At 40.8% G+C, this 23750-nt stretch overlaps 2 protein-coding genes across 2 annotated transcripts; one reads left to right on the top strand and one right to left on the bottom strand.

Moving 5' to 3' along the window:
- Positions 1-5243: 5243 nt before the first annotated feature.
- pllp (plasmolipin) lies at positions 5244-18136 on the top strand. Its single transcript, XM_084059797.1, has 4 exons — positions 5244-5875; positions 11729-11899; positions 12951-13067; positions 17022-18136. Exons 1-4 carry the CDS (start codon positions 5714-5716, stop codon positions 17127-17129), a joined length of 558 nt encoding a protein of 185 aa, XP_083915923.1. The 5' UTR covers positions 5244-5713; the 3' UTR covers positions 17130-18136.
- A 47-nt stretch (positions 18137-18183) lies between these two features.
- Positions 18184-23347, bottom strand: arl2bp (ADP-ribosylation factor-like 2 binding protein). Its single transcript, XM_084059872.1, has 7 exons — positions 23207-23347; positions 22786-22861; positions 22237-22298; positions 21352-21458; positions 20558-20643; positions 19796-19892; positions 18184-19206 (listed from the first exon to the last, which is right to left on the bottom strand). The coding sequence occupies exons 1-7, from the start codon at positions 23223-23225 to the stop codon at positions 19108-19110; spliced, it is 546 nt and encodes a 181-aa protein (XP_083915998.1). The 5' UTR covers positions 23226-23347; the 3' UTR covers positions 18184-19107.
- Positions 23348-23750: the final 403 nt, after the last annotated feature.

Raw genomic sequence — 23750 nt, 5'->3', positions numbered from 1 at the left:
GTGCAGAATGTTCAAGTTCAAAATGTGTATAAAATCTTTTGAAAATAGCAGTTCTACAAGCTATAAGTTCTCATTGTGAGCTTGTAGATCGGGTATTTTGAAATGGCCGAAATGTATATAGGCCTAGGGCTGAAGTGGTTAATGTATGTTTTGTAATAATAATCGAAATCTTCAAAGTAACTAGTAACTAAGTTTTCAAATAATTGTAGTGGAGTAAAAGTACAATATTTTCCTCTGAGATGTGTGGAGTAGAAGTAAAGGTACTGAACTGGAAAGTGTAAATACTCCAGTAAAGTAAAAAATACCTCAGAATTGTACTTAATGTAACCATGGCACAATTATAACAGATCATGTAACTTCGACTATGCCACCTTGGGAGTTTCGCCCAAAGAATCAATTAAAGTGCTAAAGTAACTAGGTACAACACAGGTTCGTTTGTAAATGACTGGAGCAGAGACGTGCTTCTCAAGGTAATCAATAATATTTATTATAAATGCCACAGTAGTATTATCATGCTAGTATACTTTAATTAGACAGGTAAATCACAAATAAAGGTTAAACGAATCGAAAGCACTATAATAAAATATTTCAGTGAAAGACCACAGTCAGACTAGGGGGGAGGAGAGACGGAGGAGTTAGTACAGTGACACTTCAAACACTAAAAACACACTTACACAGTACACACAATACTAGGTGGGTTTGGTGCACACAAAACCACACATACGGCATGCAGTGGATAGTAGAAGTCCTCCCCACAGTGCGACCGTGGTCGCCTCCAACTAGTGGGGTACAAGAAATGGCGATTAGATATACATATGAACAGTGGCATAAACAGTGGCAGTTGGAGGATCAATGCAAAAGTAAAATACAATACATAAGAAATAACTAATAAGAAAGGGGCAAAGGCAGCAATGGAGCTTAGGAGCGCCTATAAAACAAAAGACAGTTAGCCCCCACCAGGCATTATAATTATAAATCAAGAGACTTTCAAATCAAAATACAGAACATTAAGTACCTCAACGGTCAAGGTCTGTATACTGCAGGGGCACGGCAGCATGCAGTGGCACCATAGCAGCAGTACATGGTCTGGAGAATACAGGGGCCTACAAGCACAGAATTGTGTTAGAACCACCATCTGAGGGCACAATATTATACAAAAAGCAACTATACACCACGTACCTCCGGTTATGTGAGGTTTGGGCCCTACACACACACAGTCTCTTGGCCTCTGCTCCTCAACACTGACCCTGCGTTTTAACAGCGGGCAACTCCGGGCGATGCCGGGCGATATCGCCCAAAAAGATAAAGAAAATCCATCTTTCATCGCCCCCCCGCCCACTTCGCCCGATCGCCGGCTCTCATAGACTTTCATTATATTTTTGGGCGACGTCGCCCAGAGTTGCCCGCTGTTAAAACGCACCGTGAGTCAGAGAGGAGGGCGCCTGAGAAACATTACAGTCATTTAGCAGACCATTAACCACAAACACCATGGTCTAAACAATAGGTTAAAAGCAGAACCACACTCAATTTCCTACCTTTGCTCAGACAAGCCAGTGCATTACAGAGAGCCAAGCTAGAATGAGTCCATGAGCACCAGGCTTTATAGGGGAGGGGTTAATCAGTGATTACCTACACATGTGTAATTGGGGCGTGGACCCAGAAGCCTGAATGGAGACAGGTCTCCCTGTTACATTAAGTACAGTACTTGAGTAAATGCACTTTACTTTATACCACTCTGGATATACAGGTACAGTCGGTTTCATTGTGCACTGTGTGCAGGTGCTGGGGGGAGATAGCTAATAGTCGTTCTCGTAAATTAGTTCTCACAAATTATGAGAACTATGCTATTATTATCTCCCCCATCACCTGCATGCAGAGAGCACAATGAGCCCTACTGTAGGCCTATATCTCATCACTACTGTATATCTACTGTACTGTTTATCAGTTATTCTGCTGCTGTCTGGAATGATCATGTTATGTTTCTATTACATTTGTGGATTTTATACAAGGTTATGATGGAGCCAGCTATCAGGTTGATGTAAAGCTTAGTTTGTTGGTTGGTGCCGTTCCAGTTTTCATTTGAACACCAAGAAAATGAGATCATCTTTGATTTTAGGACTGTGATAACAACATCCACCAACAAATGACTATGATGGGGGGAGGGCATTGAAGTGGTAGATAACTACAAATACATACTGTAGAAACAACAATAGATGCTAAACTGTCATTTAGCTCTCAAGTGTTATCTACATGGTCTGCAGCGTTTATTTCATGAAAAAAACTGAGACATTTGAACAGAGATATTGGTCTTTTTCTTTTCTTTTTAATGTTTTTATCCCACGATTTTTGTAACCCCATTTTTTACACACAGTGCCAATTGTCTATGTAATCCTGGGGCCTGGGCAGTACCTTCCCTCTGCCAACCTATAGGGAGGCCAGGGCCGAGCTCATGCCTCCTTCAATGCATGAGAGCCAACTGACCTTCTTGTCACCTGACAGGGGGGAGTTTCCCTGGTTGGACGTAACGCGTGGAAGGAACACGTTATTCCAACCAGTTCCTTTCCCCTCTATCAGGCGCCCCGGCTGGCCAGGGGGAGGCAGTATAGTGAACAGGATTACTGCATGTTTCTGTGAGGGTACCTACCCTAGGAGACGGGGAGAACATGCAAACTCCACACAGAAAGGATATTGGTCTTTTTCTATCGCTCCTTTTTGAGAGCACTTTAACCTTTTGTTCCATTGCCTGGTATTTTCTTTGTCAGTGATTAATAAAAGCAAACCGCTTAAAAAACTCAATATGTCCAGTAAGATTGATGGACAGCAGCAAAAGTGCATGATGATGACCTGGGGTCAGGAAAGGACACTCCATTATTAGAGATGCAGCCTCATCATCATCATCATCATTCGAGTGCCCTCGAGATCTGCGACACAAGCTGCTTCCACTGGTCTCTCTTTCTCATTGATAAGAAGAAGAAAGTCTGCACACTGTGCTCAAGCTCCAAAAAACATACTTTTTATTTATGCAACGTTTCGACCTTCTAGGTCTTCATCAGGCAAATATTACATTTCTCTGTGAACTCTCTTTCTCATTGCCACACCGAGTTCATCCACAGTCAGTCCTGTGTCCCTACTCAAAACATCTGGAAATGTGAGTGGTCTGCTTCCTCTTGCAGAGTAGTCTCCACAGAAGAATATCCGAAACGATCTGGTCTTTTGTTCTGTGGCAATGTCCAGCAAAGCGGAGTCTTCCTTGTGCCACAACAACTGAGATGGAAGGGGTGCCTCCATAAATCTGAACTTTAGTGGGATGGTTCCTCCATGAAAGGTTCTGGACACGCATGAGAAGTCTTGTATGTTCCGTCAAGACGATCCCGAAGCTCCTTATTCATTGTCCATGTTTCGGCACCATACAGAAGGATACTTTCCACACAGGCTTTGAACAGGTTGATCTTGGTAGCTCTTGAGATGTCTGACTGCCATATAGGATATAGCTTATTGCAAGCGCTTCAGGCCTGTCCTTTCCTTGTCAGGAAGTCCTATCTGCTACTGACTACAATACATAATGATCCAAGGTATTTTAATTCCTCGGTTTCTTTGATGTCACTGCCGTTTATGGAGCGGATGGTTGGATGATCAGAGTCTTCATTCAGAAGCAGGCATTCTGTCTTCTTGGTGTTCAGCTTTGGTGTTCAACTTTGGCTGCTGACACTTCTAGTGATGTTAAAAGCTCTTGAGCAGAGGATACAGCATGTGTTCAGCTATCAGTGCAATGTCACCCGCATTGTCAAGGTCGGTCAGCCACTTCTGACTTTGACGACCAGATAAGATCTTCTGCCTATTGTGGAGGAGATGGTATCTAACGCTTGCCTGAGGACTAGTCAACGATAAGAGAAAAGGAGGAAGTGTGTCACCCTGAAGGATGCCTGTGGTTGTCTGGAATTCCTTTGTTGGTCCATCAATGCTCTGCACAAAACATACAGGGTTCTCATATATCACTACTATTGCTTTCACCATTTCTTCTAGTATTCCATAGTTGAGCAGTATTTGCGAAAATATACAAAAATGATGGAAGCTTTCTTCTTTGATACCTGAAGTTCTTCGACGATTCTCCTTAAAGATGTACTGTAGCCTATATCACACCCCCTAGAGGATACGAGACAAACATGTTTGTCTGAGCCCATTCAGTTGTTAGTTGGGTTTGTAAGGTGACCAAATTTTGTTGTGACAGAGTAAAACATAAACTATGTTATAGTGGCTGAACATGTTTTCTTTCATAATCAAACAAGTCCACTAATCTATTACATTTTATTACGATTACGATTATTACGAGTATGACCATTCATGAATGTTAATTCCAATTTTGCTACTTAGCTGTTATCACAAGATTGTCCTGATAGTGTCAACACAATAGTTAGAAAGTTAGATTAAGATTAATACCATAGTCAGCTAATACAGGGAATAAAACAGCTCAGTTTTGTTTGTTTTAGCCGACTTCCTCTACCTCAGGTTTTGTGTAGACAATTAGCCTAGACCTAGGGGACAAAAACAAGGCAGGTTATTCTAAATAAAATGCTGTTATAACAATGACAACCCTCAAATGACAGCAAACAACTGCAAAACAGCATTGAACAGATTAAATAACCAGGCCTTTTCAGCCTGTTTACCGTCAATATACGTCATAATGCCACAATTAGGCTATTCCAGTGTCTTCAGGGAGGAATCCTTTGTAGGGCTGTCCTATCAGTGTTGAATGCTGTAACCATGTGAGTGCAATAAACCCTGTACTACTGCTCTCCCTACCTCCCTGATGCACGTGCTTGTTTGTGTTAATGTGTCACTTACTGTACGTGCAGGTTTCATACTGTAGTCTGTCTACTCATCTCTTTATCTCTCTGTCTCTCTCTCCCCCTCTATTTGTATAGCCTACAATTTTCACTCTCCCTGTGTCTATTTATTGTCATCTCTCTCTATTATCCAGAGCAATTTCCTTCCTTTCCCTTTCTCTCCCTCTCCCTCCCTCCCTCCTTCCCTCCTCCCAGTATTCAAACTGGAGTTTCTTTATATTAATGAGTCACTCAAGGGAGAGGCTGGAGCTTCAAGCGGCATATGGGAGGTGCCTCAAATAATGAGAGCGAGGGAGGGAGAGTGAGAGAGAGAGAGAGAGAGAGTCTCGCCATCACACACCTGTTTGTTCAGGTGGAGCATGTGACTGCTTGCTACAGTACATTATTTGGACCTGGAGTTCTTCCCTGGAGGACAGCTCTTCTCTGTGTTTATAGGACCTTTTTATTGTCTTTACAAATCTGCAGGACGCTACTTTCTAACAACATTGAACTGTATACTGCAAGTTGTACTACTGTGAAGATTTGCTGGGCAACGGTTTGATTTTTTTTACCAGGTTCCCAGGAAATAATTGCGTTGTGGACATTTGTGTAACTTGTTTTCTTCATCTCAGAACTTCATTGGTTACATCAAGGAATTCCAACGATTTAACAATAAGCATACTGAGCTTCATAGAGGGAGCACCTGTACACTGACTATAAGCACTGTGTCAGCTTCTTTGAAGACTGAAAGGCAGCCAGCTTCTGCCAATTTCAACACATATATAATCTGCCGGTTCTGTCCTTGACTTAATTGGCCAAACCCATTACATTCAGAAGGGGTTTGCCTGCCTTCGGTGGGTCTTGTTCAGAGAAACCTTCAGCAGTACGCCATGGCAGACTTCCCAAACAAGGTGACCACAGAGACCAGCTCCCCCCAGTCCCAGGGCTCTCAGGTGGGGAACAACCTCAGAGGGATGGCTTCCAACGTCACCTCCATGATGGACATGTCTTTCATCAAGAGTATACCAGGCATTCTGATGATGAGTGAAATAGTGAGTGGCTTTTACTGTAGATATTTCTGTTCTGCTCTGTTCTGTTCTGTTCTGTTCTGTTCTGTTCTGTTCTGTTCTGTTCTGTTCTGTTCTGTTGTACTGTACTTTCTGTTCTGTACTGTACTGTTCCATTTCAAGATGACAATTGAAAGTATTAGGATTCTTTTTAAAGATTTCTTATATATCTTATAGAACACTATAGCGCAATAACGCTTAGTGACAAAGTAAAGGCTTCATCTCTTAAATGTTATTCTATTCTAAGCCAGTTTAAACATGATAGCTTAGTGCCAAAATTTGTAGACTCAAAGGGCCATTCACACTGACACTAACAATAAAATTATAGTTTAAAAAAGTTCACACCGACAATATTAAAAAACAATGGTGAACTATATAGTTATAGTTATCTTTATAGTTATACTGTAGTGCTCAGTGTGAATGGCACTTCTAAAACATAATAAAACAAATATGTATTCACATTCACAACCACACACACACACACACACACACACACACACACACACACACACACACACACACACACACACACACACACACACACACACACACACACACACACACACACACACACACACACACACACACACACACACTAGACGTAAGTATTTTGAGAGCATATAAACTACATTCAGTTCCGCACCATAAAGGCCACTGGCTATGAAAAAAAAAGTCACCTGACGTCCCTCACACTTTTTTTAGGTTGTATATCCACGTCCAGAAGGGAGCTGGCATTTAATGACAATTATAAAGATTTCAGTTTAATATACAGGGCCTTGGCCCGATCTCATTAACTCTTCCAGTGAGGCTTAGTTTAGTGGCTATCTGTCTGGTTATCTATTCTGTTCACACAGAGGACAGCATGTGACTAGCTGGTGAACTGACAGATAGATCTTTGTCCCCTAGAGGCCCTCGTCTCCTGCTGTCACACCCCTCTTTCTCATGTCATGTACCTTTCATTGGCCTGTTGACAGGAAGGCTGTTAAATGATCTGGGCCATGAATATTTCTCTTTTGGATTTATGGCGCACACAGGGTGTGATAACAGGGACAATTAGTGGTATTAGTGGCATTCACATTTATCATTTTATGGTCACTGCTACACCCTTATCATATCTAAATTGTACCTCCTAATTGCATATCTTACATATTACCAGGAGTTTCTTGTCGAGGTATGTGTTCCTCAAGGCTACCTCAGTTTCTTTATCTCTTTTTAGGAGGGATCTTCACCTATACTCTGTATCAGTGTCGTGCTGTGACGCGTGGTGCTTGTAGATTGGCAATTTTCTCGATGTGCCTAATTGATCAAATGGCTTCGATTTCGTTTGCACATCCGGGGTAAGGTGTAACAGTGTTTTCAAGGCGTGACTGTCCTTGACAGGGTTGGTCTGGATGTCACCACCATTCAAAAATAGACCTTCATAAAATGTACTACCATAGTGCAAGATTGGACAGGGAGGCCACGCTAATCGGAAAGTTGGCTGCATGAAGCCGGATTTATACTTAGTAATATATCAAGAGAGTGTCAAGCCCTTAAAGGCTTGATATACAGTATGATATAACCAATTTTCAACCTTGTCTTCATAATTGGTCCTCACTAATCTCTTTAGAACATGGCACTATTTCTGTCTCAGAGGTGGGCTGTGGCCAGTTCAGGAACCTGCCTACCAGTGACATCATTGGTTGGGATTCCAAGCTAATGGAAACAACATAAGTCACCACACTGACATAAAAGCCACTGTTCTTGCATCAATAAAATCGATACAAGTTTGAAATTACCATGGGTAATGATGTCATCGGTAGGCACATTTTGAAACCATCCACAGTCCACCTCCTAGACACAGAGTGTGTAGATAGAAGTTATTTCACCATTCTTCTATATAGTGAGCAATGAGCATGACCCATATATGGAGATGATGCTGAGAAAAGGCAACATTTTCCATTAACAGTAAGCATGAGTGAGACAATGTTATAATACATATTTATAACTTGTGATTGAACAGTTGCCACTAGTCAACACTCTGCCCTTTATGCATATAACCTACAATAAGCTAGAGTGGTTTCCTTAGGTTTCATAAATATTTTATCTGTTAATTGGTTGTACAAACTGCAATACTGGGTAATCACCTGGATAATTAGACTTGAATAGTAACAAAACATAGTCGGTGGAAAGAAGTTATCAAAGTTATCAAAAAGTAACTTTAATGAAAACTGCAGAAACTGCTCTTAGTTGAAAACCATCTTTCTTATATTAAAATTGACTTAAGGGGGCCCGACCAGCCGGCGTCGGGCCGGTGGACCACGTCGTCTCGCTCATGTGCCCGAAGTTAGTTACATGAAAAGATCAAAACCAACTGTAAACTGGAGTTCAAGCTCCCATTCAGGTTTATTAGTGATGCGGTCAAAGTGTCGCTAATAAAGCAGGTAGCACTGTGCATCTTTTCATGCACTATTTGGCCAACACCTGACCTGCGTATGGCCTGCGTAACATTCCTTATGTTCAACATTACATTACATTCTTGAGTAAAACGCATGAAAAAGAGAGTATTTTGTCAATAAAAATAACCAAAGTTACGGTACATTAAGATCCTCATAATCTCTGTGAGAGGAGGTGTGATTCTCATCTTTTGTATAATGTTTATTTAGGCAAAAACATGACATTTTAGAGTTATGACTCAGCAGCAACCCATGATTAACCTTTTATTCTTCTTTTTTCCCAATAGTGCGGTCATGCATGGGTATTATGCAGCAGCTTAGTATAGGTTTCGTAGGGCTCTGAAATGTGCACGTGTGTGTGCTGTGCTCACCTTTCTTTCAACTCACATTCATGTTCATTTTATGGGTGCGTGCGCAGTTCTAGAGTCCTAGAGAGATTATCGTTATGACAATCACTCGTCCTGTTACATATATGTCTGGACTCTGGTAATATAATAATCTGAACGCAACTTCATGAATTTGTCTGAGCCTGTTGTCGTAGAGAGAGAATGTATCTGTACATGCATTTCTGTATCAATTTGTGTTTCTTGTTGTGTTGTGTTATGTGTGTGTGGTGCATGGGAGGTTTTTAGTGAATATTTGGGTTTCATTTCATCCATTTTGCGTACGCATACCCTGACGCATTTAACTCAGAGAGTGTAAAAGAAATTACCCTTATTAGACACTCACTCAGGACTTTATTTTGCACACGGGACGGGACATAAATACGGCAGACGGTGACAGAGGTCTGATAAAATGATGGGCTCCTCATACCAGGTGTAACTCTAGCCAAGCCCATGTTCTGTGCTATCAAATATTAATATAAAAGCACGGATCCAGCAGACTGTGTTAGAAATGCATCGCAGAGACGGTTCCTTAATACAGTGGTTCTCAACCTGTGGTTCGGGACCCCCAGGGGGGTCCCCACATGATTTGGGGGGGGTCCCCAGATGAAAGGGAAGAGACAATATATATGGACTTTTAAGACCTTTTGAAAACTTAAAAAAGGAGGGGGGAAAAGAAAAGAAAAAGAGTATTACTGCATCAAAACTTGCTACTTAAAAAAACTGGCTTAATTCATTATCATTGGCCTAATAGTCAAATAGAATTAGAAAGAGGCAAAGAATTTGAAAATAGCAGATCTACAAGCTCACAATGCCTCGCAACGCGACGCATTGTGAGCTTGTAGATCGGCTATTTTCACAATATTTATCTGTGGAACTGAGTCAAACTAAATGTAATCCGTCAACTCTTACAATTCCCAGTGCTTGTCGGGGTGGGGGTCCCTCGGTTCAACTTTTCAATTTTTCTTTTGGGAGGTCCCCAGTTCAAATATGATCCTTTTGGGGGGGTCACGGCCTGTAACGGTTGAGAACCACTGCCTTTATATTGAAGTTAGGGTGTGCTTGGCTAACCCTGGCTGATAGCAACATGAAAGAGACAGAATATGGATGCACACATCATTTACAGAACAGTGAGGCATGAATATAGCATTCTTTGTGTTCTTTCAAATATACTTCTGACATCACTGACAGAAACATGTTTCAGCTTTGTTATATGGACATATCCCAACATTCATAAGTAATACTAAGCATCCTTTAACTGTCCACAATTGGCCATTGGCTGCACCAAGATATACTGATATAGGAGACTAAGCTGATAGCTTGAACCACTGTGTGTGTGTGTGTGTGTGTGTGTGTGTGTGTGTGTGTGTGTGTGTGTGTGTGTGTGTGTGTGTGTGTGTGTGTGTGTGTGTGTGTGTGTGTGTGTGTGTGTGTGTGTGTGTGTGTGTGTGTGTGTGTGTGTGTGTGTGTATGTGTGTGTGTTTGTAGTACTACACTTGCGAGGACCAAGTATAGTAGAATTTGAAGAAATATACATTGTGAGGACCGTTTTCCTGGTCCTCACAAGACAAATGGTTGTTCTATAGTTAAAAAAAACTTTTTTTTAGAGATAAGTTTACAATTAGAAAAACATTCAGTTCAGGATAAGATATTTAGAGGTTAGGTTTAGGGATTGGAATTAGAGATAAACATGATTTGTACTTAGTTGCACGCCAGTGTCATGCACCGAAAAATAGCTGATCTATAAGCTCACAACGCGTCGCAGCGCGACGCGTTGTGGGCTTGTAGATCTGCTGTTTTTCGGCTTTAGGCTTACAGTTAAAAATAGCAATATGTTTTTTAAATGGCATTCATAACATGGCTTTCCTAAAGTGTTGATGTCCTCACAAGTATAGTAATACAAACTATACTGTCAGTAAAAGCCCCACAACTCAGGTTCCTCAATGCTTGCACCACAGAACAGGTCACTGAAACACTGTCACACATGATCTTGAATGGCTGTTGTGCGTACAAAGGGATGTACATAGCACGTCATGACAGTCTTGCCAGAATAGTGGAACTCATTGCAAAGGACATATCATGCATCCTCAGTGAGAATGTACAAACATTCCTGTGTAATTCCATTCATGTTTCATCTCTGTGATAACCCAGACATCTTTGACAGCTAATAGATGATGTTGTTGTTGTGGTTGATGACGAGTCCCGAGAAGTGTCTGTATTAGAGATTGCCTGCCTGTGTGTGTGTGTGTGTGTGTGTGTGTGTGTGTGTGTGTGTGTGTGTGTGTGTGTGAGATTGCCTGCCTGTGTGTGTGTGTGTGTGTGTGTGTGTGTGTGTGTGTGTGTGTGTGTGTGTGTGTGTGTGTGTGTGTGTGTGTGTGTGTGTGTGTGTGTGTGTGTGTGTGTGTGTGTGTGTGTGTGTGTGTGTGTGTGTGTGTGTGTGTGTGTGTGTGCGCGCGTGCGTGCGTGCGTGCGAACCTGTCACACTAACTATGTCACACTAACTAAAAGTGCAATAAGAGCTTGAGTAAGAATGAAGTCTATATGAAGGTGCACATTTGAAGTCATTGTTTGTTAACAGTTAATGGTTTACCACCTCAGCCTGTAAAAGCAGGGTTATTATGGCCGTCTCAGTGTCACTCTTGTTCAGAGCGGCTTCCTTTGTTAAACGGCTGCATAATAAGGTCAACCTTTGAGCCGCTCCCTGCTCTGTGTAAGCTACTGTATGTGTGTGTCCATGTGTGTATCTCAGTGTATGGGGTGTGAATAGACTGAAATTCAATCTCCAAATGCACGATAATCTATCATTTCGAGAGAAGAGAGAAGGTCTTGGGATGCTTATAGATACTGACCTAATCTTCCAGGCCAGCACACTCTTATTTTGTTTGTTAAATGTTCTTTCCTCACTCCCCTGGACCTGCAATGCTCTCTATCAAGGTGATTCCCACATAGATAGTGACACTGAATTTTGATACTGAATTCTTCCCCCCCCCCCCTCTCTCTCTCTCTCTCACACACACCAGGTTCTAGGTCTGCTACAGTGGTCGTTGATAGCCAGTGTTCCCGGGTTACTTCCAGCATATGGCTGGGTTTTGTTTGTGACGGTGACTCTGTGGATCCTCACCATCCTTCTATTCTGTATGATTATCTGTGGCGTTCAGCATAAACTCACCTTTGTTCCCTGGAACCTGACGGTAAGGGACAATGAAAGTCTTATTTGTGCTTTGTCATATGACCGTGTCGCTCGTATAAAATGAAGGTTTAGTCAAATTCGGTTGTTCTTTGTTGACACGTGAGTGTGATGATTAGCCACCAGGGACAAAAGAGGCATTGATAAGGACAGAGGAAGGAGGAAGGTTTACTTAGGAATGAAAGGTATGTCTTACAACTCTATAGTCCTATGAGTACAGGCTCCACATGTGATCATATGACTGAGGAAATGTATTGTAATGTATTTTCTACTTTTGTACAAGCAATTTGATCCTTTCTCCCAGGCAGTGGTGGAAAGTAACTAAGTATATTGACTTTACTTAAAGGACGACTTCACCCATTTTCAACATTATCTTCATATAATTGGTCCATATGGTACCATTTTTGTCTACTCGGTCTGTTTCTCAGAGGAGGGCTGTGGGCAGTTCAGAAACCCGCCTACCAGTGACATCATCGATGGGGAATCCAAGATAATAGACACTGCAGGCTTTCTATTTCTGGAAAGTTAGCATGCTATAATGGAAGCCATTGTTCTCGCTTTAATAATAATCTAAATAAAGAAATTTGAAACCTTGTTTGAAAAATCTGCCTAACGATGATGTCACTGGTAGGCAGGTTTCCTATGAGAAACCCGCCTTTTATTTTACCATTTTATCATGAGCATATGAAGATGGGTGAAGTCGTCCTTTAAGTACATTTGTGAGGTAATTTTGCTTTACTTAAGTAGCGTTGTGCTTTTTACTCAACTACAATTTTTATTGACAGCTTACGAGCTACTTTGCAGATTTACATTATTATTCAAAAACATGCATTAACCAATTAAGCACTGTTTGGCTATTTTGCTATTTGAAAATAGCCACTATACAAGCTCACAAAGCGTAGCATCGTGACGCGTTGTGAGCTTGTTGATCGGCTGTTTTAAAAGGATTTTGTGAAATGGGACATTCTGCATAATGAGCACTGTAAGTATATTGTGTTGCCAATACTTTTGTAATTTTACAAATCTGAGTACTTCTTCCACCACTGCTCCTATAGGTGTTGGTGTACAATGGCATGGCTGCTGTCCTGTATCTCACAGCATTCCTGGCCAACGCTGCATCCGTCAGCCCCTATAGCATCACATTCTTCCTTGGACATATGGCAGTTGCTGCTGTAAGACTGCAACACACACACACACACACACACACACACACACACACACACACACACACACACACACACACACAGTGTGCACAAAAGCACAGTAAAGAATACTACAGTTGTAATGAGTCAAAGATTAGCTTTCTGCTGATGAGAATGGGCGTGGAGAGAAATAAACAGTTTAAGAGTACAGTTTAGACCAAAAATAAGGCTGCAAGCCAAGGCATTTGGCTTTGTATAGTGTAAAGCTGTTCAAATCGAGTTCATAGTGTGCCTTTCATAAATTCCATGAAAACATTTTTAGTTGTTATGTGTGCAGTTGTCATGCACTGGAAATAGCAATAAGCTGACAACGCTGCAACGTGTTGTGAGCTTGTAGATCGTCTACCAACACACAACTAAATGGAAACCAGCTTCATCCTGTTGCCATGCCTTTCCTTTAAGGTGTACACGGTACATTTTGTTTTTTTTCTAGTTTAATGTCTGTTCCCCCTCTCCCTCTGTCATGCCATAATGACTGTTTGCCCAAGGTATACCTCGATTAGATTGTTTGCTTATCCACATTTAGCAGTCACATGTACAAGAGAGAAAAGAATAAAGCGAAGGTTTACGTAATATATTCTTGTGTCTAATTCATACTAGCTGTGACAAAATGACCAAACGTTGCCATGCTACGTTGCTGCCGAGTCACCGTTGAAGTGTCGCTCAAGCCACACTGCATGCATGAAAAGAGTAGAGTTAACAGGAACTGGTTAACAGTAAGAATGAATGTGGAAATGTTGAAACAAAAATATGATTGATTGACACTTCACTGCGTCATTGGAGCGCTGACAAAAGTTAAAGCCAGCGCATCTTTTTTTCTGGTGTGTCACGCCTGTAACGCTGTGTCGGGTGTCACTTTGTAACTTCCTAATAATAATATAATAACAAACAGTGTGGGGAAAGAAAAACTATAAACTAAAAAACAAGACACAGACAGTTCAATTAAAACAATACCAACAACAAAAAAGCAAAAAACGTCGACATAGAGCCCATACAATAGAGTCCTCAGATGAGTCCAGTGCTCTAGTTAGAAGTGTGTGTATGTAAAATTCTAAAAAAGTGGGTCTTTAGACAAGTTTTAAAAGTGGCCTGTGAGGTAGGCCTGTCTAACTTCCAGAGGAAGGTTGTTCCACAAATGTGGAGCCCTAACGGCAAATGCTCTATCCCCTTCTGTAACCAGGCTTGATGTTTGGACCTCGAGTAACAGCTGGTCTGACGATCTAAGGTCAGAAATATAGGCAGGTGCAAGGCCGTTTCGTGATTTAAAAGCAAACAATACAGTGCACAGTGCAGTGAGGCCAAAACAGGGGTGATATGGTCATATTTTCTGGTTCTAGTAAGAACCCTAGCTGTAGTATTGTGGACAAGTTGAAGGCGGTTGATAGCTTTTTGAGAGAGTCCGGAAAAAAGGGAGTTACAATAGTCCAGGTGATTAGTGACAAAAGCATGAATAAGAGTTTGTGCATCAGAAAATGATATGAATGACCTAATTTTAGAGATTAGTCCTTAGTTGGAAGATGGCAGATTTAGTGATACTGGAGAAATACCATGTCACTGGCTTCCATTGAAAATGACTTGTCTCCGCTAGTGTGAATACAGTATCAGTCACCTCCATCTCTATTGTAACTCCCTCCTTGGTGGTATGCTCTCTCTCAAACCCCTCATAACTGATCCGGAATGCCGCAGCATTACCTGATCTTCAGCCTCCCTTCACTGGCTTCCGGTTGCTGCCTACAGCAATCCAATTGGATACACTGATGATTACAGTACTACCTACAAAGCAACCAAGGGCTTACATTCAGTACATGATTCAGCCCTGCACTCCCACACTCTTAGATCAGCTTAGATCACACAGGATGTCTGTCCCTCCCTTCCCTACGACTCTTCTCCATCCTGGCTCCCAAGCTATGGAATGACCGACCCTGTCATAACAGCACTCACTATACATTTTCCAGTCTGACAGCTGACCTCTTCAGACTCTTCACCTCTCCCCCTAGAAATCCTCATTGTCTCCGCCCGAAGGCGTGGCCGAGACAATGTTTTCGCCCCTGTCCGTCCGTGTGTCCATACGTCCGTGTCCGTCCGTCTGTGAGCAGCTAATCTCTCAAGACTGTCTGCCTTAAACTGCCTTAAACATGTAGTGTATTTTTCGGATTCTATTCCGTTTGACTACGATTGGCTTTCAAAGTTTGCTGGAGGGGACCGTTTTGCACGACATGCTACAAGCACCGCTGGGCCGATCGGCAGGAAACTTTGCACACACACTACCAGTAGGCCGAGGAAGAATCTCCACCCAATTGTTTTTCAAATCGGCCTGTTATAGCACCACCATGAGACAGAACACATTTTTTGTTACTACTCCAGATTTTGTCCGAAGTAAACCTCGCGCAAATCGGTATACATTATCTTTGTAGTCATGTGATGAAGACGTATCTGTCTCATTTCTCATATTCCATTCCGATTGGCTATGATTAGCTTCCAAAGTTTGAGGAGGTGGCCCGTTTTGCACAAAATGCCACACATCATGAATGCAGCGCCCGATTGCTGGGAAACTTTGCACGCACATTCCCACTAAGCCAAGGAAGAACCTCCATCCCAAATTCTTCAAATCTACATATCATGGTGGTGCTACAACAGCCCACTTCACGATTTGGTCTATAACTATTGAACCGTAGGTCGTACAATCAACATGTTTTAGTCCCTGGATTCCTTGGATCATTAGGCAATTTGTATGCCCAGTTTGTGCCAGATGACATTTAGTGTTTTCTTCAAAACACACTTTTTGCTACTGCTCCTACAGATTTTGTCCAAAACTCACAGAAATTGTCAGAAACCTATGTGCTCCGAGGATCACAATTTTCTAGTTCCTTGAATGATTTCCAGTTTCTATTTTTTGTTGTTGATAGATGCTAGTTATAGTACTATACAGATTGGTTACTTGTTCACATACTGTATACGTTATGTATGTAATTTAGACAATTTGAATGTCTATGCTATGCTATTTAGTATATTGTTTACTTTGGACAGATGCTACTGTAGGTTTGATGTTTACCTGGTATTCTAGTTACTTTGTAGCACTCTATTTACATGACCATTTACCCTGCCATTTATTTACTTTGATCTTGCACTTTGGAAGTCTCTCTAGATAAGAGCATCAGTTAAATTAAATTGTAGAGGCCATATCTAGTGCTCTCTCACACACACACACACACACACACAGCTCACTCCAGGACATTCTGGTTGTGAAAAGGCTCGAACGTCCAAGGCTCCAAAGACAGTCAGAGATGCATTTTGTTTTTGTTTTATTTCGCCTAACTCCTCCATCGAACTCCAGTGCAGGATTATTTCAAATAGCAACAACAATAATGGCCAAAAGATAAATAAATAAGCACTTAAGGATAACACTAATAAACAAGACCAAACTGGAGAAGAACTCTCATCAGGTTATAACCTTGATCACACAAGACCCTGTTGCTCTTCCTCAGGGATGTTACCTGTGTTGCTGCCAATAGTTAACTACCTGTTCTGTCCCTGAAGCCTCCTTTAAATAGGGAGTGGATCCTACCACATGACACAGAGCCAATCATCAACAATTCTTCCAAATACTTCCATAAATAACTCTCATAGATTCCCCACAGCATAAAAGTAACCTAAACATTCTTAAAGATGCGTTACCATTAAACAAGTATAACTTGGGGTGAAATCTCAATAACAATTTAAATAAATACTCAAAGCATATTAAACACCCCTCCTTCACAGCACTTGGCACCTTCCCAATCAAGGGGATTGCCACCAGCTGTGTAGGAGAGACAACAAGCAAACAATCAGTGAATATTTCATTTTCAATACACCAGTTTAAAACTAATGTCTGTCTCTCTGTTCCCCTTCTGTCCGTGTCTCTGTTTCTGTATGTCCTCCTTCTAGTTCTTTGGGGCTGTGGTGACAGTAGCATACGGTGCCAGTGCTTTCTTCTCCTATATGCACTGGAGGGGAGATGGAGGGGATGCAACCACCAACACAGTCCCCGCATAGGATTTAAATGACTAATGCCAATGACCTCTCCTGGTGAAAATGATGCTGTCTGGAGAGGTGTAAAGGCTGGGCCTACTACTGCAGCGACACACTAAGAGATGTCATCTTTTAATATTTTGTGGCAGAAATCTGATCTGTTCACAGCACTCTACACTACACACTACACTACAAAGGGTGTAACCACGCCTGAAATATCCTTCCCTGTACATTTAACCGTGTAAAGATCAGCTCTGTGCCCCAAATGTTTAAAAGATCTGATTTTATATTTTTGTATGAATGTTTATATGGGTGAAACCTGAGGAAAACCTATGGAAAACAACCAGCAGAAATGATATGAAAACCAAACCATGGGGAGTGAGGAAGTAGGTTACTTCAAACTCTGACCAAAGACTTTACTCTTTATATTCCTATAGTGGAGATAGTGTATTATATTCAGTCGTAGCGAACCCCCAACCCAGCTGACAGAGAAAATAGTAACAGTGTTGATTGTTGCTATGGTGATGACATACTGTATACACTACAGTATTAAAAAGGTGAAGCTGTAAATGATAATTGGCCAGCGAATGGTCAATGTCTATTGAGAAAAACACCTGATTGTATATGTATTTCTCCTGCATAAATATTGTCATCAAATGATTCTGTTGTGCTTGCAAGCTGACTCCATCTTTGACATGAATCATATCATGTCAACCAGCTTTCATTTAAAAGAAAAGCTTAAAAGTTGACTTTGTAGAGTTGTGGTTTCTACAGAACACTGATGACAGTATTTCCACAGTATTTCCTTAGTCGTGATTAGAATATCACTTTATGTTGTTTATTGTTGTCGTTTTGTTTACATTTTCTTTAACTTAAAGGCAGACGGTATGCATTTCTCTTTGCAGCACCCTATGGAATAAACAAAATGTGGATTTTCTTCCTTAACCAATTTATATAAAATATCACTTTCTTGCACATGCCTTAAGAAATAATCTTTTGTACCAGGAGTGTGATTATTATAATCTGTAGAGTATGCGGTGGCTCAATCTTGTACTTTTTCAAATAAACTAGACAACGATTTTACAAATATTTAACATCTTTATTTGAAAAACATGTATTTACAACCATGAGGATTTACAATACAAACTGGTACCATAAATACATTTTATTAGCAATTACAACAATGTGATGGGTGATATATATACTTGGTTGTGCACTGTGTAGCGCACTTAAAATAGCAGATCTACAAGCTCACATTGCATCACGTTGTGAGCTTATACTTAGCCAGATACCTACCGTATAAAACCAATTCTACCAAAGTTCAACATCACTTAAAGACAAGTAGAAAACACTTTGGTTCCATCCACACAAACATTAAATCTTACCATGAATGCAAATATATCCCAAACAGACTCTGTTTAAATAACAATCACAGGCACAAAACACAAACCATCAAGTAAAAAAAAAAATATGGATCAATGATTTCATTAAACAAAGAGAACAGGCCAGCATTTTAGGCAGCACAGCCAGCACACGAGACCAGACTTGGGCAAAAAGATTACATTTCTGATTGTTTAAATTACTTGCTCAGGGATTCATTTGATGACCAGTGTAATTGCCGTGGAATCTGCAGGATAACTCAACACAGTCTGCAAGGTTGAACCAACTACATGAACCAGCCTACAGCTGGAGCATTGCTGGTTTGCACAGCCAAGTAACACAGGATAAAGCAAAAATCAAGGATTCGCTGATGCGAATCTCACTTCAGCAGCTGTTTGTGTAAATATCATAGACTTGTGATGTGTGTCTATTACGTACACATTAACATGACATTAACACATCGTCCATAACTGGTCAACTTAAGCTTGGAGGTTGGTCTGGGCTGCAATTTTGCAGTCCACCAAGCATGTCTTGTATCTGGTACAGTACCCCTGGTTTCAAAATAGTCAAAATGGCTGGTGGATTCATCCCATGGACTAAACACAGAGGTTTCTCTTGTGTGTCACTGTGGTCCAGTGAAGCTGATGTGTTTGTTGTTAGTGGAGCAAAGAGGTGTGACCACCAGTCCTTGGCTCAGGTCCAGTCCTCTGCCCTCCTTCTCCTACAAATACACTGTGATTAATGCTAGCTCAACTCGATGTAACATCTGGTAACATCCTGTTTGGGTGTTGAGTTTGTAGGCAGATCATAAACAAACACAACCAGCATGCAGCATGCGCTCAGTTCAGTTTTTAGTTCAGTTGTTAATATATCGCTGTGAAATTAATTGTGATCTGGTGTTCTGATGCTGAACATCAGATCAGTTCATATTACAAAACTTCTCTACCTGTTCCATGGATCTGAAAAATACTTTCCAAATGATATATCAAAAACTACAGGAAACAGGTAAATGAAAGGAACAGGTTGAAATCCTGGGCCCTATTAATAATAATGGCAATTAAAGCAAATAATTGAAAGCTTTAAGTTTATATTTGGTTAATTCTGTATTCTTGGTTACTCTTGGCCACCATACAACTTGTCTAAAATCGTGTGGATACATAACCACTTCCGTGGGCAATTAGAAGGACATCAACTTTCTCTCAGCTGTCAAACCTAAAACAATGTGATAACCAGAGCCAGAATCTGTCCAGCTAGTTGCATGGCCTAATTGTTAGTAAATCTGCCTGAAATTACACTAAATTGCAACTCACTGCTCTGTAGTCCACAAACATCTCCTTGAAGGCTATGAAATCAGTGAAGGTCAGCAGCAAGTCAAATATGTCACCCGGTACTTCCTCTTTATGCTGTCTGCATGGGAGAAATGGAAATCAGAGTTAGAGACAGAAAGATGATATTCATAGACAGCACACAGTCATGTTTGATATGACTGTGTGCCATCTATATGCAATCAGCCGAGAGTGAGGCAAAGACAACCGACTATCGTGGGCCCAGCTGAAGAAAACTGCCCAAAACAGAGTCTGATGGCAGGGTGTGATTGATGGCTCTAAGCTCCACAAGGAGCCTACAAGAATAAGTCAAATAGGTCAAGTGTGCCATCTAGTGGCCTGCTGGGTGAAGTAACCTTTCTTAAGTAACAGGTGCATCAATAGATTTCTGGAACAGTGAGCTGTTTTCACTCACACCAATTCATGTCCCAATACAATTGCACAGTGTTTGATCTAGGGCAGGCCCTCACACCATTGGCCACCTTAAAATAATACATTACTTTCTAGGATTTGGTGCATGGACCCAAAATGAACTCCTCCCGATTCCGTGGAAATTCAAATGCTCTGTATTATAATAGACATGGGTATAGTTCAGGAGCCTCACGAGTGACGTTTATATGCAACACCATGTGTAATCAATGACACAGTGAAACCGTTACCCCTAATCAAAACCGCCTATTATGCCGTTTTAGTTGTATGAAGCTAAGATACCCATCAACCATCAGGTGAGAACAAAAGTACTCTTACATTAGCAGGTCTATGAAGGTGGCCATGTTGAAGCCAGGGATCCTCTCCATCAGCTTTTGCTCAAGGTATTTCTCCAGCAGATCGCCCTACAGGAGAGACAAAAACACAGCCTTCTAAGCTAAGATCCTCCTTTCAGGAGCTGCTTAGCTTCAAGATGTTTGGTTTGACAGGCCACGATTAGAAATATGAGCAGAAATTGCTTGCATAAATGTTGAATAACAAGATATTATCACCTAGATGGTCGACATCCCCAGTGTGTAAAAAGTACTCAATGTTTTACTTAAGAAAAAGTATCAATACAGCAATGTAGAAATACTCTGTTACAAGTAAATGCCCAGAATTCAAAATTGACTTGAGTAAAAGTACTAGTATCAAAATGTACTTAAAGTACCAAAAGTAGAAAGTACTCATTGTGCAGTATGTCCCATTTCACAAGTTTTCAACTGTATAAAATGTATACAAATATTTTTAAAATAGCAGATCTACAAGCTCACAATGCGTCGCATCGCGACGCATTGTGAGCTTGTAGATCTGCTATTTTCAAATGGCCGAAATGTATAGGGCTGAAGTGGGTAATGTATGTGTTGTAATAATAATCAAAATCTACAAAGTAACTAATAACTAACGTTATCAAATAATTGCAGTGGAGTAAAAGTACAATATTTGCCTCTGAGATGTAGTGGAGTATAATAATCCCTCAGATTATTGACATGGCAGTTGGCTATTAATTCAGGAAATCAGCGAAGGGCATAACGCTGAGTAAGGTGGAGATGGAGAGCATGATATTAACTTACATATTCATTGAAGATTGGTGTGTAGCTGAGCTTGTACTCCTCTGAACTGTCAAACTCCAGGAAGTGTTTGTCCATGAAGCTCTGCTGCAGCTGCTGGAACTCCTCATCTATGGAAGGAGATGGTAGAGAACAAGTACTAAGTCTTTGCTCACAACAAAAGGTTGTCACTGTGTGCTGGAGGAATGGCACCTATCTTGCAGAGTTTACAGGAGATTCACATTCGAATGAATTATGTAATTAAGAATTTTGTGTTCGTATATACTATAATTTTATGTTTCCATGTTATGTAAATAATTATCTGTCTTTTTAAAACTTTGATGTAACTGATAACTTATTCTGCCATGTTTTTCCAGATTAACTCCATTTCCAACTGTGTGTTGTAGAACCAGTAACCAAGCTGATTGTATGACGTTCTGCATAGTAGGGTATATATGTGTGTCTTCTTAAATGTCATCATGATTTGAGTGCACGGGGATCTCATTTTAAATAAGCCAAGTGCTTTTATGAGCGATCCAGTTTAGAGGACCTTGTATTGTGAATTGTACTTCCATGTACTTTTACCATGTCTTTCTAAATAAAGTATTCAATCAATCAAGAATGTCTTGATTGTGAAAATAATAGATCTAGGTGTGATATAGGTGATTATAGGTGTGAATAGGTGATTATTGTGTCTTCTTGACACAATACAATTATTATGCATTTTCATATTCCTCATAAGGTATTGCATAAGTGGCACAATTTAAACAACACACACACACACACACACACACACACACACACACACACACACACACACACACACACACACACACACACACACACACACACACACACACACACTTTTTGAAGCACATACGTGAATAAAGTCTGTTTAACTAATCCTACCCATGATTATATCTTCTATGTTTCCAATAACAGCATCGAAAGTAGCATCTGCAGGTGATGAACTGAAACGAGAAGACATGAATACCATGTGACTTATAGAGGTCTAATCTGATCACTGAAGCAGTTAGTAGCCTATTGATGAGTTAGTGTTAGTGATGTTTAACAGTTAGTAATGTGAACAGTTAGTCATGATGAACACTGATCAGAGTGAACCCGCCATGCTGTGTGTGTGTGTGTGTGTGTGTGTGTGTGTGTGTGTGTGTGTGTGTGTGTGTGTGTGTGTGTGTGTGTGTGTGTGTGTGTGTGTGTGTGTGTGTGTGAATAGTGATATTAGTAGTTTGCAAAAAAGGCACAGGAAAGTACAGTTCAATACAAGGTCTGCTGAGAGGATTTTAAACACACAAGAAAGCCTATTGCTTGTTTCCATTGGGGTCCTGTGTGTGTGTGTGTGTGTGTGTGTGTGTGTGTGTGTGTGTGTGTGTGTGTGTGTGTGTGTGTGTGTGTGTGTGTGTGTGTGTGTGTGTGTGTGACACAATTAGAAGAACATACTTAGAAACGGCAATGTTGTCCTCGTCTAACGCCATGTCAACCATCTCAACGATGTTATCTCCACGGCCCAGAAGGTCTGAGAAAAAAAGATATCATACGATCGCCACATTTCCTTGATGTTAAATCACTAAAATGCCCAGTCTGTCAACAAGTTGATGTAGATGTATTTGATCGATTTTGACAATTGCATATGATCATAGATACGAAAGGCAAAGTCAGACTCGATCAAATACATCTATGATCGTCTTGATCCAAGGCTAAATCAACAGTATGATTCTGTCACGCGTCATACAGTACATTCGTTTAGCTAAATGGCTAAATGTCTGCTAAACTAACGTATTTCGAGAGTAGAGACACGCTATTTCCCAGGTCTCCAAAGACTAAAGGTGATTTCTAACGCTATGTCAACGCACACACTTACGTCGCTCAGTGACGTCCATCTGTTTTATTCACTTGATTCTTATGATCGAGCTCCGATCAACGTGTTTGGTAAATAATGAACGGAATAATAATAATCTGTGTTTCCAAGGAGACGGAGAAAGCACGTCCGTCCCTTGGTGCCATCCGGGTGAATCAGTGTCGGTTCGTTGTTGGTTCCTACCGTAAACAAGAACTGTGTTAACGGTCCGGGGCTGCAGGCAGTGTAGTGGTTATAACCATAGAGTTAAAAACAAAACAAGGTTATAACGTGTGATAAACAAAACAACCCAGGAATTCAGAAGGCATTAGGTATTATTCGCTTATCTGCATCTAAACTCGAAATAAAATGCAAAATAAGCATTTCAAACATGAAAGTGAAATATTATCACTTTTTGTTATTTTTATCATTTGCTTGGGAAATGAAAAAATAAATACAAAAATAAAATCAAGTAAATTACAAATATAGTTGGGGGAAAAAAACACGGCCCCCTCACATAAAAAAGGGCAATATCAGTCACCAGAACCAAGGACGGGTGTTTTCAATT

Source organism: Gymnoscopelus microlampas, assembly GCF_963454915.1.
Source record: "Gymnoscopelus microlampas genome assembly, chromosome: 6".
Taxonomy (NCBI): domain Eukaryota; kingdom Metazoa; phylum Chordata; class Actinopteri; order Myctophiformes; family Myctophidae; genus Gymnoscopelus; species Gymnoscopelus microlampas.
The sequence above is the reverse complement of the archived record's forward strand: the minus strand, read 5'-3'. Positions and strand labels throughout refer to the sequence as shown.